We start from the raw sequence: 16,747 nt of genomic DNA on the forward strand, positions 1-16,747 counted from the left end.
GCTCGTACATAGGAAAAGAAATCCAATACTGCACAATTACACTGTCGATGGAAAATTACTAGAAACAGTATGTACCATAAAATACACAGGACCTTCAGTGGGATGCCACGTAAAACAAATACAGGGAAGGGCAAATAAAAGTGGACCGGAGAATTGAGTTCCAGGGTACAAGAAACACGGCAGAGAAAAGGAAATACGGTAGTAACTGGACTATAGCAAATGTTGAAAGGTCATCTCTTGGCACTTTTGGGCCCTAGTCAGCAAGCTGCTGAAAGCGAATCGAAGTTGGTCTGCTTTAATTCTGAAATCTCATCTGAAATGTTCTGCTGCAGTTCTTGAAGATTATGAGCTGTATTGAGATACACCTTAGGCTTAAGGGCTCTCCACAGAAAGTAATCGGTCGCTGACAGGTCAGGGTGACCTGGGTTGCCAGCTAGGGCCGCGACGAGACTGACCTCTGCTAACAACGGATATATCAAGTGTGAAGATTGTGTAAAATTGCTCCAAGGTTCGGCCAGCAGTATGGACAGTTGCTCCTTCCTGTTGGAAGTAACTGCAGGTCGTTTCCTTTTCCGTATAGGTTGCCACAAATGGTTTCAAAATGTTGGAAATGTAACGCCCGGAAGTCAGCGTCTTATGAAAGAAGGTGAGTGTGATGTCCTTAGGTTAGTTAGGTTTAAGTAGTTCTAAGTTCAAGGGGACTGATGACCTTAGAAGTTAAGTCCCATAGTGCTCAGAGCCATTTTGAACCAAAGAAGGTGAGATCAGCAATACGGAGTACAGACACTGCACACCAAATCCCAATCATACAATGGCGTTTCGTGGAAGTTATGTGGAATTTCCGCTGCCCAGAGCCTGTGATTCTGTAAGTGACACAACCAGTCAGGTGAAAACGGGCTTTATCAGACATAAAGAACAGATCCATGTCCACGCCATTCATTGTTATCTCAGTTAACAGCCATTCACAAAACTGGAGCCGCTCAGGAGGATCTGCTGGTTTTAATGCATGAACAACAGACACTCGTTTTTTGGACAACATGGTTTTGGAGAGAAGCAGGGATTAGTATGATTAATCAATAATTCAAAAACAGTCTTAATCGCATTTATTATTATATTATTATTATTGTTATTATTATTATACCGCCAACGGTTTCAACCCGACGTAGGGGTCATCTTCTGGGCGTTTACACCGTTGGCAACTATCTATTTTTCTGCCATTATGTAGACAGGAGTAACACCACCAGCAGTGATCAATGATGTAAACGCCCAGACCTACGTCGGGTTGAAACCGTTGGCGGTATAATAATAATAAATGCGATTAAGACTGTTTTTGAATTATTGAACAGACACTGTGTAGGGATGCATGTGCAGGTCCAGGTGGGGTATTCGTTCGTGTTATCGACGTGATATGTCGGTCTCGGATTGATTGGTGAGAGTCTGAAGCATTGTCTGGTGAACTGGAATCATATCTTCTGGTGTGCCGGCACGTTTCGGAATGTTTTTTGACTCGTTCAAAACCCTGTCCGGCGCGATTTTCGGACTAAGCATTGCATGGCACTCTTTGCTGGCACTTTGTCGCCACGAAACTTCTCAGCAAACAGCTGACTACATAGTTTCCACAAATCTGTTGTCACGTAACTTTCGGCAACGAACACCCGCTACTCCTCTGCGAGTACCATCGTCCCCATTGCACTACTCCACTCACACTGACCCACCCTGCACAACCCTCCGAGCTGGTGGTGGCTGGCGTACATGTGGTGTGTGCGTCTCAGGGTATGGTCATATGCATACATTCACGTCCCATCGTATCCACGAACCAGGGACACTTTTATTTGCCCCATCCTGCAGTAGGAAAACGCGATACTAGCCACAGGAAGAATATGTAATTCATCCACGAATGAAGTAGCTTACAAAAAACTTGTTCGACCTATTTTTGAGTATTGCTCATCACTCTGGGACCCTTAGCAGGAAGGACTAATAGAAGAGTTAGAGAAGATCCAACGAAGAGCTGTGAGTTTGGTGGCTGGGTCGATTAGTCAGCACGAAAGCATTACAGAGATGCTGAGCAAACTCCAGTGCGTCTCACGAGGTGACCACAACTAGAAAATTCGAGGCATTACAATTAATACTAAGGTCTACCGACAATTACTCTTTCCACGCGCAATTCGCGAATGGAATAGAGAAGAGGAGGATCAGACAGTGGTACGAAGTGTCCAACACTAGACACCGACTGGTGACTTTATAGATGTAGACGTAGATGAAAGTGTACTAGACCGACTTACAACGATGTATTTTATATATACAAACTAGCCATTACAGGTGCAACGCTATGAAGGCAGCAGGCAAGAAACGCCAAATTGGCGTTAGGTGTACTACCTACTTGAATATGCAAATGATTAAATTTTCAGCGCAAATAAGATATTTTGAATAATGCCAAGAGCAGGCAATGAGTTTCATTCAGGAATCGTTTTTCAATGTTAATTGTGTCGCAATTACCAGGATCGCGGCATATCGAGACAGCAGTTTATCGTTCCGCGATGTTGCTGCTCGCATTTGCTAGGATACCACGACTGCCATTCGAACATGCAATCTGTCGGTCAGGAAGTGTCATACTCAGGGTGATGTCGGATCTCAACAGCCCCATGTGACTAGCGCTCGAGAGGACAGGATCACAGGTTGAGTCAGGAAGTGAGTACATTAGCAACAGGACAAGTAACCACATGGACATTACAACGACGTCTGGAGCACTACTAACTGTCAGAAAAATGATCGTTGTTACGGCTTCCTTTGTGGACAGCACTGACAGACGTGGTCAACAACAGCGCAAGGAAGGATATCCCGTCGTTTTTTCTGACGAGTCTCGGTTTCGCATGTAGAATCTCGATGCACGTATCTATTTTTGGAGGCTCCGAGAAGAACGAAAATTGACAGACTGCATTTGTCATCGTCACATGAGTCCAGTACTTGGCGTGATGTTATGAGGTACCTTCGGTTCTCATTAAGATCGTCTCTAGTTCACATAGCCGGTAATTTGGACAGCAAGCGTTACATTTCTAACGTGTTATAACTGTTGGTGTGCCCTACATTCGAGATCTGCATTACCTTATTTGTCAACAATAGAGGGTGTCCGAGATACGCCAATAACGAGAAAACCTGACTTTTCATGTTGGAGGAATACGCAATCGACAGAGATACTCTCCAAGATGTGATCCTCACCATTTCATGAACAGCGCTGAGTTGTATGACGCATACGCACAACCGTGCAGCAGGCAGACGTACTCCTAAGAGTCAACATGTGGATGCCACAAGGAAAGATGCACTGCATGCTGTGATTAGCAGAGATAAAATCTGTAAAACGTCTTGCCACGTTTCGGGCGGCTCCCCCCGTCAGAGGTTCGAGTCCTCCCTCGGGCATGGATGTGTGTGTTGTCCTTAGCGTAAGTTAGAGTAAGTAGTGTGCAAGCCTAGGGACGGATGACATCAGTAGTTTGGTCCCATTAAACCTACTTTAATAGGCAGTGAAATATAAACAATTGTTTTTCTTCATTTTTTTCTGTTTCCCGTCTTCCCTTAGTTGCTATAAATTCGTGCAGCTATGTTCCGTCTATGCAACTAATTGAACGCAGTTTGTTTATTGCCATGCACGTTTCGCTTCTTTATTTGGGAAGCATCTTCAGAGGCCATTTCCAGCGCTGTTAACTCATTGGTGTTGTCCTGGAGGTGCAGAGGTGCAACAGTTAATAATCATCTCTGTCTGTGTTACCAGAATGTTAAGAGAGACATGAGGATGACGGTAAAATATAGCCCATGTATTAATGTTTCAATCTGCTTTCCCTTACAGATTACTTAATTACATACTATTTCTCCCCATGGAAAATCTTTGATTCTGAATCGGGGCAGTTTAACAGAGGCTGAGATTTTCCGCTCATGTGGTACCATGGGTTCGGTACCTTAAGAGAATGATGAGAAATTGAGGTACTTTGAAATTGTTCAGTTTTTGGATGTGAGATAGCAGTTGTTAAGGCTAACTGCATCAATAACTGCTAAAAAAAAAGTAGTTGACAGAATTCAGCCAAGCGTTTCAAGAGAATTCTGTCTTCATCAGGCTGCAGACACTCGTTGTCGGGCCGCAGTGGGTGACAGGCTGTTAACCCACCGCTGTCCGGGGCGTCTCAAGACACATCATCGGGGCTCAGTTCGAAGTGGAACTCATCACTGAAGTCAATTCTGCTTCAGTCAGTAATATTCGAGGCCATTTCTTTTCATAACAGGACACCTTTGGTTGACATCCGATACGCTGCCACAGCGCATCGGTAGGTCAACGATATTCTACGTCCCGTTTTGTTGCCCTTCGTGGCAAGACATCTTAGGCCTACATTTCAGCAAGATAATGCCTTCGTGCTTGCCGAACCCTGCCTTTGCCAGCAAGGTAGGATCTCTTCCCAAATGAGAACATCTGGACCGTTAGGGGCAGAGCCCTCCAACAATCTTGGGATTTTGACGATCTAAAGCGCCAACTGGATAGAATTTGTGGCACAATATCTCTCAGGAGGACGTCCAACTATTCCATCAATCACTGCCAAGACTTATAAGTGTTTACATAAGGGACACAAGTGTTTGCACAAGGTGGACCGACGCGTTATTGGCTCGCTCATTTTCTGAAGCTCTTTCTCTTGAATCAATTTTTCTACATTTCATTTATTCGTCTGTACGTGTACATCACATATACCGATTTATGTCTCATTCGGATAATTCCTTCGTGGTGCGTAGATTTTTTGTCTTAGAATGAAAAATAAAGTAAAATAATATGGAACACAAATTTAGACAATGGATTCTTTTCTTACATAAAATCATCCACTTCAGCCACCAAAACTGCGCAGCAGGTTGTGCCTCCTTCATATGCGGGAATTAGCAGTGCCTGGTAACCAGAGGTAGTTTGTTATGCCCGAGGTACGACTGTGAGGTGTACGATATTAAGTCAGACGAGGCCCCATAGTGTAATGAGTTTTATTTTTTTTAAATTTTTTTTTTATCAACGCCGCAAACTGAATGTCAACAACTTGATGGGGAGAGCATTGTCTCTCAAAACGCGTAGCTGAATTGTATCGAGTATTGCTAATGCGGTTGAGTGCAGATAGAAAGATAGGCACACAGAACAGTTGTCCCAGTTTAATGACAGGAGTACCAACATAAACAGAGTGGACATCTCACCTGCGGACCTGTGGCAGCAACAGCTGGCAGGTGTGCCGGCAGGCGTCCACGCAGGTGCGACGCAGCTTGCGAATCTTCTCCCTGAGCTCGGGGCAGTCCCTCGGCTGTCCGATGTGGATCAGCAGGTCGCGGAACAGCGCCACCTGCGCGTTGATCTCGACGATCAGCTGTAACAACAAACCAAAAGGCCTTCCTTATGCTCTGTACAGCTACTTCTGTCTGGAATAGTAACATTAGGACTAAAGGTTTATCGCTGTCCTTATAGACTGAAGTGACGAGTCATGGGCTAGCGATATGCCCGTATACAAATGGAGGTAGTGTCGCGGTACACAAGGTATAAAAGGGCAATGCATGGGGGAGCTGTCATTTGTGCTCAGGAGATTCACGTGAAAAGGTTTCCGATGTGGTTACGGCCGCACGACCGGAATTAACAGACCTTGAACGCGGAATGGTAAGTTGAGCTAGACGCATGGGACATTCCATTTTGGAAATCGTTACGGCATGCAATATTCCAAACGCCACAGTATGAAAAGTGTGCTGAGAACGCCGAATTTCAGGCATTAGCTCTCACCAGGGACAACTCAGTGGCCGACGGCCTTCTCTTAACGATCGGGAGCAGCTTCGTTTTCTAGAGTTGTCAGTGCTAACAGACTAACAACACTTCGCGAAATAAGAGCAAAAAATAACGTTTTACGTATGACGAACGTATTCCTTAGGACAGTGCGGTGAAATTTGGTGTTAATGGGCCATGGCATCAGACGACCGCCGTGAGTCCCTTTGCTAACAGTATGATATCGCCTGCAACGTCTCTCCTGGGCTCGTGAGCATATCGATTGGACGCTAGACGGCTGAAAATCGTGGCTTGGTGAGATAAATGCCGATTTCAGTTGGTAAGAGCTGATGGTATGTTTGAGTGTGGCGCAGATCCCACGAAGCCACGGACCCAAGTTATCAGCAAGGCACTGCGCAAGATGATGGTGGCTCCATAATGCTGTGGGCTGTGTTTACGCGGAATCGAGTGGGTCCTTAGGTCCGACTGAGCTAAAATGGTTATGTTCGGCTACTTCATTTGCAACCATTCGTGGACTTCGTGTTTCCAGACAACGATGGAATTTTTATGGATGACAATGCGCAGAGTCACGGGGACACAATGTTTGCGATTAGTTTGAAGAACATTGTGGACAGTTTCAGCGAATGATCTGGCCATCTAGATCGTCCAGCATGAATCCTATCTAACATTATGGGACATATCCGAGAAGTCAGTTCGTGATTGAAATCCTGAACCTGCAGCACTTTCTCAATTATTGATGGCCATGACTGAATTATTACTGCAGGGAACTTTGAACGACTTGTTGAGTACATGCCACGACGTGAAAAAGAAGGTATCTCATGACTTTTTTCACCTGAGTATACTACCCAAAATGTGTAGATACGGAAAGGGATGTGCAATGAATTTTCGATGCGTACGGGAACGTATCCTGGAGAAAGGACAGGCAATTTGAAGCGGAAATTCCTCCTCTATTTTCCTTGTTGGACAAACGGTATAGTCAACCATTATCATTTGGAGACAGTTACGCACGGATTACCAAACAGAGAGCCGTAAGGGAGCCTTCCTGGTTTGTGACGACATGAGGCGGCTAATACCTACTAGGGAAAGTTTGTCACAGTGCCATATTTACTCGACAACGTTCGGTTAATAAATTCACTAAGTAGTTCTTGAAGGACAGTGTTCCCAGAGCTATAAACCTCTTTAACTTCGTTCACCACCATAACTGTCTTCGTACTTTGAGATCAACTTACTTCGTTTAGACAAATCAACCTAATGAAATCTTTATAATGGATGTATGAATTAGTTAGTTTTATATTCTTCTGATTAGTAGTTTACGTGCAACCGAAAAGGAGGGTTAGCTTTGTAAATATTAGTTTTCCGTTAAAAGTTGTACATAACTGTTCGATTCATTTCAGCAATTCTGTACGTCTTTTATTTTTCTGTACACGTTAAACGTCATCCTGTTTATAGGAGAAATCGATGACTAACGTAACAACGCGCGGTCTAAACCAGTGTCCCTAGAAACACGAAATCTCGATGAACCACTGCAAGTGTTTCAAAGAGGTCGGTTAAGCCTTCACCGTACGGTCATTTTGCTCATGGGTTCTGGCTGCATTGTACAATACTCCAGTACATAACTAGTGAGAATTTATAGCCCTTTCGTAACAGAATAGCGGGTCCGTCTCTATATGTATTCAATTTACTCACAAAAACAGGGAAAGAGGTAAATCTGTTTATAACTAAATGAAAATATGGAAATTCATATGTTTCAGGGTTTATTGAAGTGCAAGTTACGTATGTTAAATGTCATACGTAATATTATAACCATCAAACTCTCTTCTGTTTGCACGAGCAAACATCAGGTTTAACATATTAGAGCTACTAATCGATCATGTGTGGGACAAAGAATTGCAGATGACAAAAGGTTCTATGCAGTTAATTTTAAAATTAGGGCAGCCACGGCTAAAGTAATTTAAGTTGCACCTTCTTGTGTAAATAATGCTTTGTCATATTGTACCGGGAGTTACTAGAACGCCGCAGAGTAACAGTTGGCGTGGCTCCAACTTATTCAATGAGGAATACCTAGTTAATCACGAACTGTCATCACTTCACTGATTAGAATATGTTCCTATGGGTCTACATAAAGAAACACACAATGTCGCTCGTAAATGTTATCGATGAATATATTGGGTCAATTCCTAGTTATTACACAACAATCAGAAGTCACAGCTCGAATGAATCCCACCGAGTAAGGTGGCCTAATTTTAAGACCCTGGTTGCCAATGCAAGAAGACCCGCAGAGAATCGACGATCGGTGCAGGTACTGCCAGTTGATCGTGAACGCAAATAAATGTAACGCATTGCCCATAAATGGGCGAGAGGATCCATTAATGTTCGATTATACAGGCGACAGATCACCGAAAACAGTAACTACCGTAAAATAGTCTAGGAATAACCATCCGGAGCGAAATACAGTGGAAACACAACATTAAACATATGGTAGGAAAACAGTCGATAGAATGAGATTCATTGGGAAAATCTTAAGGAAATTTGATTCATACGTGAGTTAAGTGGCTTACAAAACACTTGTTCGACCGAACCTTGAGTACTGTTCATCAGTCTGGGACACTTGCCAATTAGGAGGCCAATAGGGATGGAGAAGATCGAAAAAAGGGTCGCGCTTCGTCAAGGAGGGACGGCGTTACTTAGACGCTCAACAGACTCCAAGGGCAGACATTGCAAGAGAGGTGTTGTGTATCACGTAGTTGTTTACTGTTGAAATTTGAAGGGCTTTTGTTCCAAGAAGAGTCGAGCAACATAGTAATTCTCCCAGATACAGATGGCGAAATGATCATGATGAGAAAATGAGAAATGAGATGTGATACGTAGCTTTACCGCCAATCATTAATCCCAAACGCCATTCGTAAACGGAACAGGGAAGTGGGGGAAATGTTATTGATACCAGAAGTACCTTCTGCCACACACTGTAAGGTGTCCTGCAGATTATATAGATATAGGTATAGATTTGCATTGAACAGAACAGTTGTTCAAGTCCTTTGGGTTTCCCTAATCACGTTAGAAAAATGAGGACGTTTTGTTCTTCATTAGCTGTGACGCACAACATCGGTTCCTACGTGTTGAGGGCTATTTTAACAACAAATGCGACATAATGGAGGTCTTAGAGCTAGCAGCACTGGCCGTCTTTCAGATAACTGCAAATGTCATCAGTTCACCACAGAGATAATGAAAAATGTGGAGATCTCCTCCATACGCAATCAGGTACCGCTGCTACCGTTTTCTGCTCGTCCACCTCATGTCTCGTCCATCGAACGGGCCTCTAGCAATTTCTACAAGCAAATCGTGCACTCAAATAGAAATATCATGAAGCCAGAGTATCCACGAATTTCCTGGCGTGAAGTTAAACGTTCGGAATGCAGCAACTGAGTGCTATTTATCATACTAAACTATGTAATTCTGTCCCTAAATCCTGTGTTGGATTTCTTATAAATAATGTGGAGTAAAATATTTGCTTTTCATAAATTTGAATCTACATCACTACATCACATTAAATCCAGAATACCACAGATTTCACTTTCTTGGTCTTACGTGATATTTATGTGGGAGGAAGTGATATGTTTTTTGACTTGTCTTGGGATGTACACTCTCGGAAACTTAGCAATACGTCTCACGTGTCTCCTTGCGTATTTTTGTGCATTTGTTTTAACGCAATAGGGCAGATTTTGAACGATGTCTGAAAATTTTCCTCGAGGGTTACACATCTGTTTTACTGAAAAAATATGACCATAGCTCACTGTCGGGTATTATTCAAGAATTGTTCGGAAGATTGGCATTATCCTTCATGATGTAGCACAGTAGCTGGTTGCCGAATTGAACAACACTCATAGTGCAACTGATGCATGCTTTTATTATGTATATTTTTTTCCCTTGAGGCCAAAATCACATAATTTATCGGTGCATTTAGAACCGACACCTTGAAGTTAGGTGTAAGTTTTTGGTTTGTAGTATTTCATTCTCTTCAGTATGTTGGTTTGACTGGAGCTCTTACCTGCTTTCAGTTCATGTTACGAAGATCTGTTACAGCAACGGCATTCTGTTCATTTCACTTCCCAGATCCGCCTGATTCTCTAGGCCATTCACAATAACAACAGCTCACACTACGGTTAGAAAGTCATCATCGACACTGTTTCTTCTGTGACCATGCGAAACTACTTTCGTGCGGTGTCAGCTATGTGTTCTTTGATCAGTCGGTGAGGTGGTACTTCAGACTAGAACACTTGAAGTACTAGTTCACTATACTGCATTAATGAGTAAAAGACTTACTTAACTTTGTCAAACTTCATTGCCACAGGAGTACTCGATAATTCACAAATACACTATGTGATCAAAAGTACCCGGACACCCACAAAAACATACGTTTTTCATATTAGGTGCATTGTGGTACGACCTACTGCCAGGTGCTCCATATCAGTGACCTCAGTTGTCATTAGACATCGTGAGAGAGCGGAGTAGGGCGCTCAGGTGATTGGTCAGGTGATTGGGTATCACTTGTGTCATACGTCAGTACGCGAGATTTCCATACTCATAAACATCCCTAGGTCCACTGTTTCCGATGCGACAGTGAAGTGGAAACGTGAAGGGATACGTACAGCACAAAAGCGTACAGGCCGACTCCGTCTGTTGACTGACAGATACCGCCCACAGTTGAAGAGGGTCGTGATGTGTAATAGGCATACATCTATCCAGACCCTCACACAGGAATTCCAAATTGCATCAGGATCCATTGCAAGTCTATAACATTAGGCGGGAGGTGGGAAAACTTGGATTTCATGGTCAAGCGGCTGCTCATAAGCCACACATCACGCCCGTAAACGCCAAACGACGCCGCGCTTGGTGTAAGGAGCGATTGGACGATTGAACAGTGGAAGAACGCTGTGTGGTGTGACGAATCACGGTATACAATGTGGCGATCCGATGGCAGGGTGTGGGTATGGCGAATGCCCGGTGAACGTCATCTGCGTGTATAGCGCCAACAGTAAAATTCGGAGGCGGTGGTGTTATGGTGTAGTCGTGTTTTTCATTGAGGGGGTTTGCACCCTTTGTTATTTTCCGTGGCAGTATCACAGCATTGGCCTACATTGATGTTTTAAGTACCTTCTTGCTCCCCACTGTTGGAGAGCAATTTGGGGATGGTGATTGCTTCTTTCAACACGATCGTACACCTGTTCATAATGCACGGCCTGTGGCGGAGATGTTACACGACAACAACATCCTTGTAATGGACTGGCCTGCTGAGAGTCCTGAACTGAATTCTATGGATCACCTTTGGGATGATTTGGAACGCCGACTTCGTGCCAAGCTTCACAGACTGATGTCGATACCTCCCATCAGCACAACAGTCCGTGAAGAATGGGCTGCCATTCCCAAGGAAACCTTCCAGTACGCGATTGAGAGAGTGGAAGCTGTCATCAAGGCTAAGGGTGGGCGAACACCATATTGAATTCCAGCATTACCGATGGAGGGCGCCACGAACTTGTAAGTCATTTTCAGCCAGGTGTCCGGATACTTTTGATCACGTAGTGTATCATGGGTTAGCAAAGCATCACTTGAAGAACTACGTAAGAAGCTGTTTTCTTGCGATACTATGTTCAAAATTTTAATGAACAAATCAATCAGAACCTTTAACAATCACGTCGGTCTTGTGCTATGATGTTGATTGCTGTAGGCGAGGTCACTAAGCTAGCTGAAATCCGTATGCTGAGCACTATACTGACCTCAGTGTGAGTGCGCTGCTGTTGCCAAGAGGGAGGTGTGGTCTTCTGGAGTACCTCCCATACGTCATCGCGGATTACAGTGAGCCCTCGCTGATGTCTGTAGTATCGATTTGCGTTGCTGACTTTGCCGTGGCACCGCGATCTCTGGGCGATACCACAATTTCTGTACTCCTCAGCCTTTTCTATCTTTTCAAAGTAATTGAGAACCGGCACATACCGCAGGCACTGATCTGTTCGCCAGGCTACGCGAGCGCGAAGAATTTGACACAAAATCGACCGGACCATGCTTCAACGCTTACACTATTCGAAACTTTCCCGATACCGAAGGAGGTCTCGTTAAGCATGCACGAAATAAGGTTCCAAGGAACAGTATTTGTTTCTGTCTACGAGGAGAGACCAGACTTGTAGAAAACTGGCAGCAACAGATAAGAGTGTAGCGGTGACTCTTGATCAATCACAATCTCAAATGAGGAGTCTGTCATGTATTCTGTGATGTGGGCTTAGTCTATGCTTTGTGAGGTACACTATTGCTGATTTCTTGAACAACTGAAGGCAAATTTGTAATTAAGAAACCACTTCTCCTTCGCTACAATTACACAGATTACGTTACCAATTAGAGGCAGCATTCACTCTGTTTTACAGGATTTACCGATTCAGTTAGCAACATTTCGCTAGAGTGTAAGATGAAGCTAGCAATGTAAGATGAATGTAAAGTTGGTGAGTGAAATAGCCATAGCCAGATGCCATTGCATAGATAAAAAGTTCAAGCTCAATAATCTTATTTTTTTATGAGTCAGCTAATGAGTTAATTTTGCTGTCCCAAATACGCCTCACAGGCCGACAAAAAAATTTTATTCATCGCTTGTTTCCCTCCATACCTTGTAGCTTGGATGTGTGGAGGGACACAAATGACAAGTTGAATTTAGTGATGTGCGAGTCGATACCGGAAGTGGCAGCATGTTGACCGTATTCTAATTCTAATCTTCCACTATTTTAACAAATTAACATTCCCACAGATTTTAGTTTTCTAGTCGTTACACGAACAAATAAACGTATTTTTAAGTGTAATTACTATCGTGTTTCCCTTAGCAACCGCAGAGAAGTCGGACAACCCACGTTACATTTTTAGCAAATGGGAAGAATGAAGGACGCGATTACAAAAATGCAGTTAAAAGTTCCCAACATCCAGCCTAACGTATTGCTGCATTGTATTTATCATTTGAGTACTTATTGCACCTCACGATTGCAGATCTCAGATTGCAATGTATATTAAACGGGAGAAACCGAGCAAAAAGCTACAGTTAGAATGTAAAGTACGTACAGAGACATTACTTTCCTTGGTGAATATAAGTTAGCGGATGGATAAGTCTGAGTTAACTATATGTTATCTAAAATAATTCACACGGAAGGACGAATCATTTATGATTTATATTTATTCATTACTTGCGTTTAGTAACGGAAAGAATTTATTGTGAAAAGCTATGCTCACGGCATTTGTGAGCCAGAGGAAATTTTGTACAAAGTCATGCGGCTAATACATTGAAAATTCTGAGACAAACCTGAATTGGTGTTAGAAACTACGACAATTTACAATTCTTCTAGAAAAAGTGGGTTGTTCCAAGAGAAAACTAACTTTAATCTAACGAATCATTGAACTCAGGGCTAATGCTGTTGAATATGGAAGAAGCAGTGCATCAAAATTTCGTAATTCCGACAACGGTACAACAATGTCTCAGATCTACCACTTCGTCTGAAACCGGGAGAACTTAACAGCGATGTGAGCTGTAGACAACAGAACTCGGATTAATAGTAAACAAATAGAAGAAAACTGCGATAAAATTGGTGTAAACAATATTAAAATAGCGAAACATAAAATAAATATGGAAGTGTACGATGTACTTAGTTGCAGCATGACCTCACAAGATGATGGACGAAAGACAGACATCAGAAACATTTTGGCACAAAGAAAGGAATATTTTTCATTAAAACTGTATTACTTGTATGCAAATAATGACGTGAAAAACTGAATGATGATTCTCAAACTGTACATCTAGAGCGTAGCACTGTTCAGTAGTAAATCCTACTACGCGGTGTGAGACCTACAGGAATTGTGAAACGAACCCTGTCGTCCAGGACTGCGTGCCACAAAGGTTGCAGATTCAACACGAGATGGGGAAACTCACAGGCGTCTATTGTCTATTGTGGCCAAAGCACTGTAGTGTGCGAGTGAGACAGATCAGAACCAACGTCAAAGGGAAACTCAGTAGAAGCCGTTTGCGGCCAAGGAGATGTGGCAGTGTTAAATATGGCGGACCTAAGATCGGCCATAAAGGGAAACATTTATGAAAACTAATTCTGTAGTAATGCAGGGAATGAAGCCACAGTAATTTTAATCTGCCAACCTCCATAAATTTGTATGGTGATCCCAATGAAACTTGAATATTGATCATATCTATAATAGTTTAGGATTTACTGTTAAAGTGAAATTAACAAGTTTTGTAACAAAAAGACCTGAATGCTAAAGTCTGAACGCTTTTGATCGATCCTAATGATCGATATTTCATATAGAAGAGCATCATTAAAATGACAAACTTTGTAAATATCAACTGTGCCTTTATTTGTTTAAAAGATACAGTAAATTAAAATTATCGTTATTTTCAGTTAAGCATCAGATCGTCATTTCCTCCACACAAAACACATTGAACGATGACAGCAAGACACCTTATTGAAACATCAGGTAATAGAACATTTGTTGTTTAGTTTAGTGCATAACAGTTACTTTTGTGCTTTATTTATTTAACAGAAAGCACATTGGTACAAGGCTACTTGCTGTGACATTCAGAGTTAAGAAGGAAATTGTATTGGTTTTATGTAAAAGAGACGCGAAAGTGGACAGTCGGTCTTTAGGCAGCTAGGAAGTGAAACAAATTTAAAAATTTCGCGTTGTGTGGTATCGTGGGAGTCAGTCTCTGAGCGGTGAGCAGCCGCGCGCCTGGTGTGAACTCTAACTTTTCGCGTAGGTAACTTGTATTTCGGGATGAGATTGTGAATGATTGAACTGTGACAAATGGATGTGCGCTCGCGTGTAACAGTAACTCTAAATACGACCACTTTCGGTATTAGTTTGCTTTCTGAATAAACATTGTTCTCACGAAATCGCAGCTGTGTGACCTACATCATTTAAGGGTCTTTATCTTTGGGATGTTAACTCTCAGCGGGAAAGGTAGACAGCGTGGAAAAACTGGAGCAGAAAAACTTTCTGGCATCTCCGACGTGAGTCTACAGAATACTGTTAAAAGGTAGGTGAAATACAAAATGAAGCGATACCAAACATAATGTGGGAAAGACAAAATATTTGAGAAGCACTTTCCATTGTTAATAGGGACAATGTATGGAACTTCTGCTAAGGAATCCAGGAAATGACTGAAGCTTTAGAGACGATACGTGTAAATTGCAGTTGTAAACGAGGATTAAATTGTGTAAGACAGGTTATCGAGGAATACAGGAATTAAAAGGAGAGAAAACAGTTTGAAGAGATTGAGTGCTGCAGTCGCATAGGATGAGACCAAAAACATCGTTCAAATGGTTCAAATGGCTCTGAGCACTCGGGGACATAACATCTGAGGTCATCAGTGCCCTAGAACTTAGAACTACTTAAGCCTAACTAACATAAGGACATCACACACATCCATGCCCGAGGCAGGATTCGAACACCTGCGACCGTAGCGGTCGCGCGGTTCCAGACTGAAGCACCTAGAACCGCTCGGCCACACCGAAACATTGTTACGCCCGAGAATTGGTTAATTGCGCTGACGCAATGTTTGACATTAAAATCGTTTGACATTAACATTTTCTGTTGCCCCATCTCCCACCTGGAATTTTGAGTATAGAGTTTTTATTCATATGCTGAGTGAATAACCCATCAATTCTCTAGGACGTCATAAGTTCTTTGTGTCATTTATAAAATTTTGTTCTTAGGACATGACATGTTCACATATAAAATTTTGTGCTCAAGACATGACTGGTCTATAAGCTGACCAACTAATTTATATAAAAAATTTCCAGGTTTAGCGTCTCCCCCCCCCCCCCCTCCCCTTCCGCCCTTTCTCCTACTGCCGACTCCCATGTTGCAGTAATAATAAGTGAATCAATTTGCGTACTGGCTATCTTGTTACGAAACGGAACTGCATAATATGCGCACGAAATAGCTGCTCAAGCTGATTGACTTGATAGCACACAAGCATTCTGCGTCAACCGTATTTCCACGAAGTGAAATAACAGCAAAGCTGTCTTTATCCGCTTAGCGTAGACCAATCCAGCGCGTCGCTGAACTCATAAACCGAATTAACGGAGTTAGCCTGGATGGGATGGAAAGGGGTGAGGGGGAGCAGGTTCAATCCCGCTAATGGCGTGATGCGTATTCGTTTAATGGAAAATTTTATAATCTGTCAGCTTTGCATTGCACTTACATATTTATTTGTTTTATCAGTTAAGAGCTTGTGAGGCATTCTTCGTTATGAAACAGAATTAACGAACGGCATATATACTTCAATTTTCTTTATTAGTCGCGTCTACAGTTCCATGCGAATCGACAAAAGAAGAAAACAAAAGGGAAACGCACATACTTGACATGCCAACAAGCCGTGAAGTTCATAACAACTCGATATTCGATAATCCGGTAGCCTTGGTGCGCACAGCAGTCTCTTGCAAGAGAATGTCTTATACACATCAGCTCTTCTTTAGTGAATGTTCTCTAAAACACTTATGGAAAGGTAACAGAACGGCTATGGTCAATGGGAAGCTCCACCATGAAACTTCATTTCTTTTTCAAAAAGGTTTTAATCTCTTGTTCAAATCTTTGGAGTGCTTACTCTTAGATCCCAAAACGATTTGGTTGTTTTCGAATTACAATTACGTCTGATTAATATTTGAAGTTCGGATTGGATGAGGGGCCCTGGCACAGTGATAACTGCCAACGTAATCAGAGACTTGCATCTGATGTACTACTGGCGAGATGCACTGTTGGCAGCACACAAAACGCAAAAGAAAGTTCGAAGAAAAAAATCTAAAGGTACTCTTTGGTCTTGTAGAAGCTGTTTCTCATTTCAATATGGGATGTTAAGAGTGAAGAAAAGAGGGGTATCAGCATTCCTTTTCACCCTTTCAGAAGAACATTTGCTTATGTAGAGATCTA

The 16,747-nt window shown here is 42.6% G+C and overlaps 1 protein-coding gene across 1 annotated transcript in view; it reads right to left on the bottom strand.

The window, feature by feature from the left end:
* LOC126484897 (uncharacterized) overlaps positions 1-16,061 on the bottom strand; it is a 162,018-nt gene extending 145,957 nt beyond the window's left edge. Inside the window, exons 1-2 of the mRNA XM_050108496.1 lie at positions 16,023-16,061; positions 5,212-5,378 (exon numbers count right to left, since the gene is read on the bottom strand). Of these exons, the coding sequence (XP_049964453.1) occupies positions 5,212-5,378; positions 16,023-16,061 (206 nt within the window). The remainder of the gene's footprint in view (positions 1-5,211; positions 5,379-16,022) is intronic.
* Between the last annotated feature and the right edge of the window lie 686 nt (positions 16,062-16,747).

The sequence above is a fragment of the Schistocerca serialis genome, chromosome 6 (assembly GCF_023864345.2).
Source record: "Schistocerca serialis cubense isolate TAMUIC-IGC-003099 chromosome 6, iqSchSeri2.2, whole genome shotgun sequence".
Classification (NCBI taxonomy): Eukaryota; Metazoa; Arthropoda; class Insecta; order Orthoptera; family Acrididae; genus Schistocerca; species Schistocerca serialis.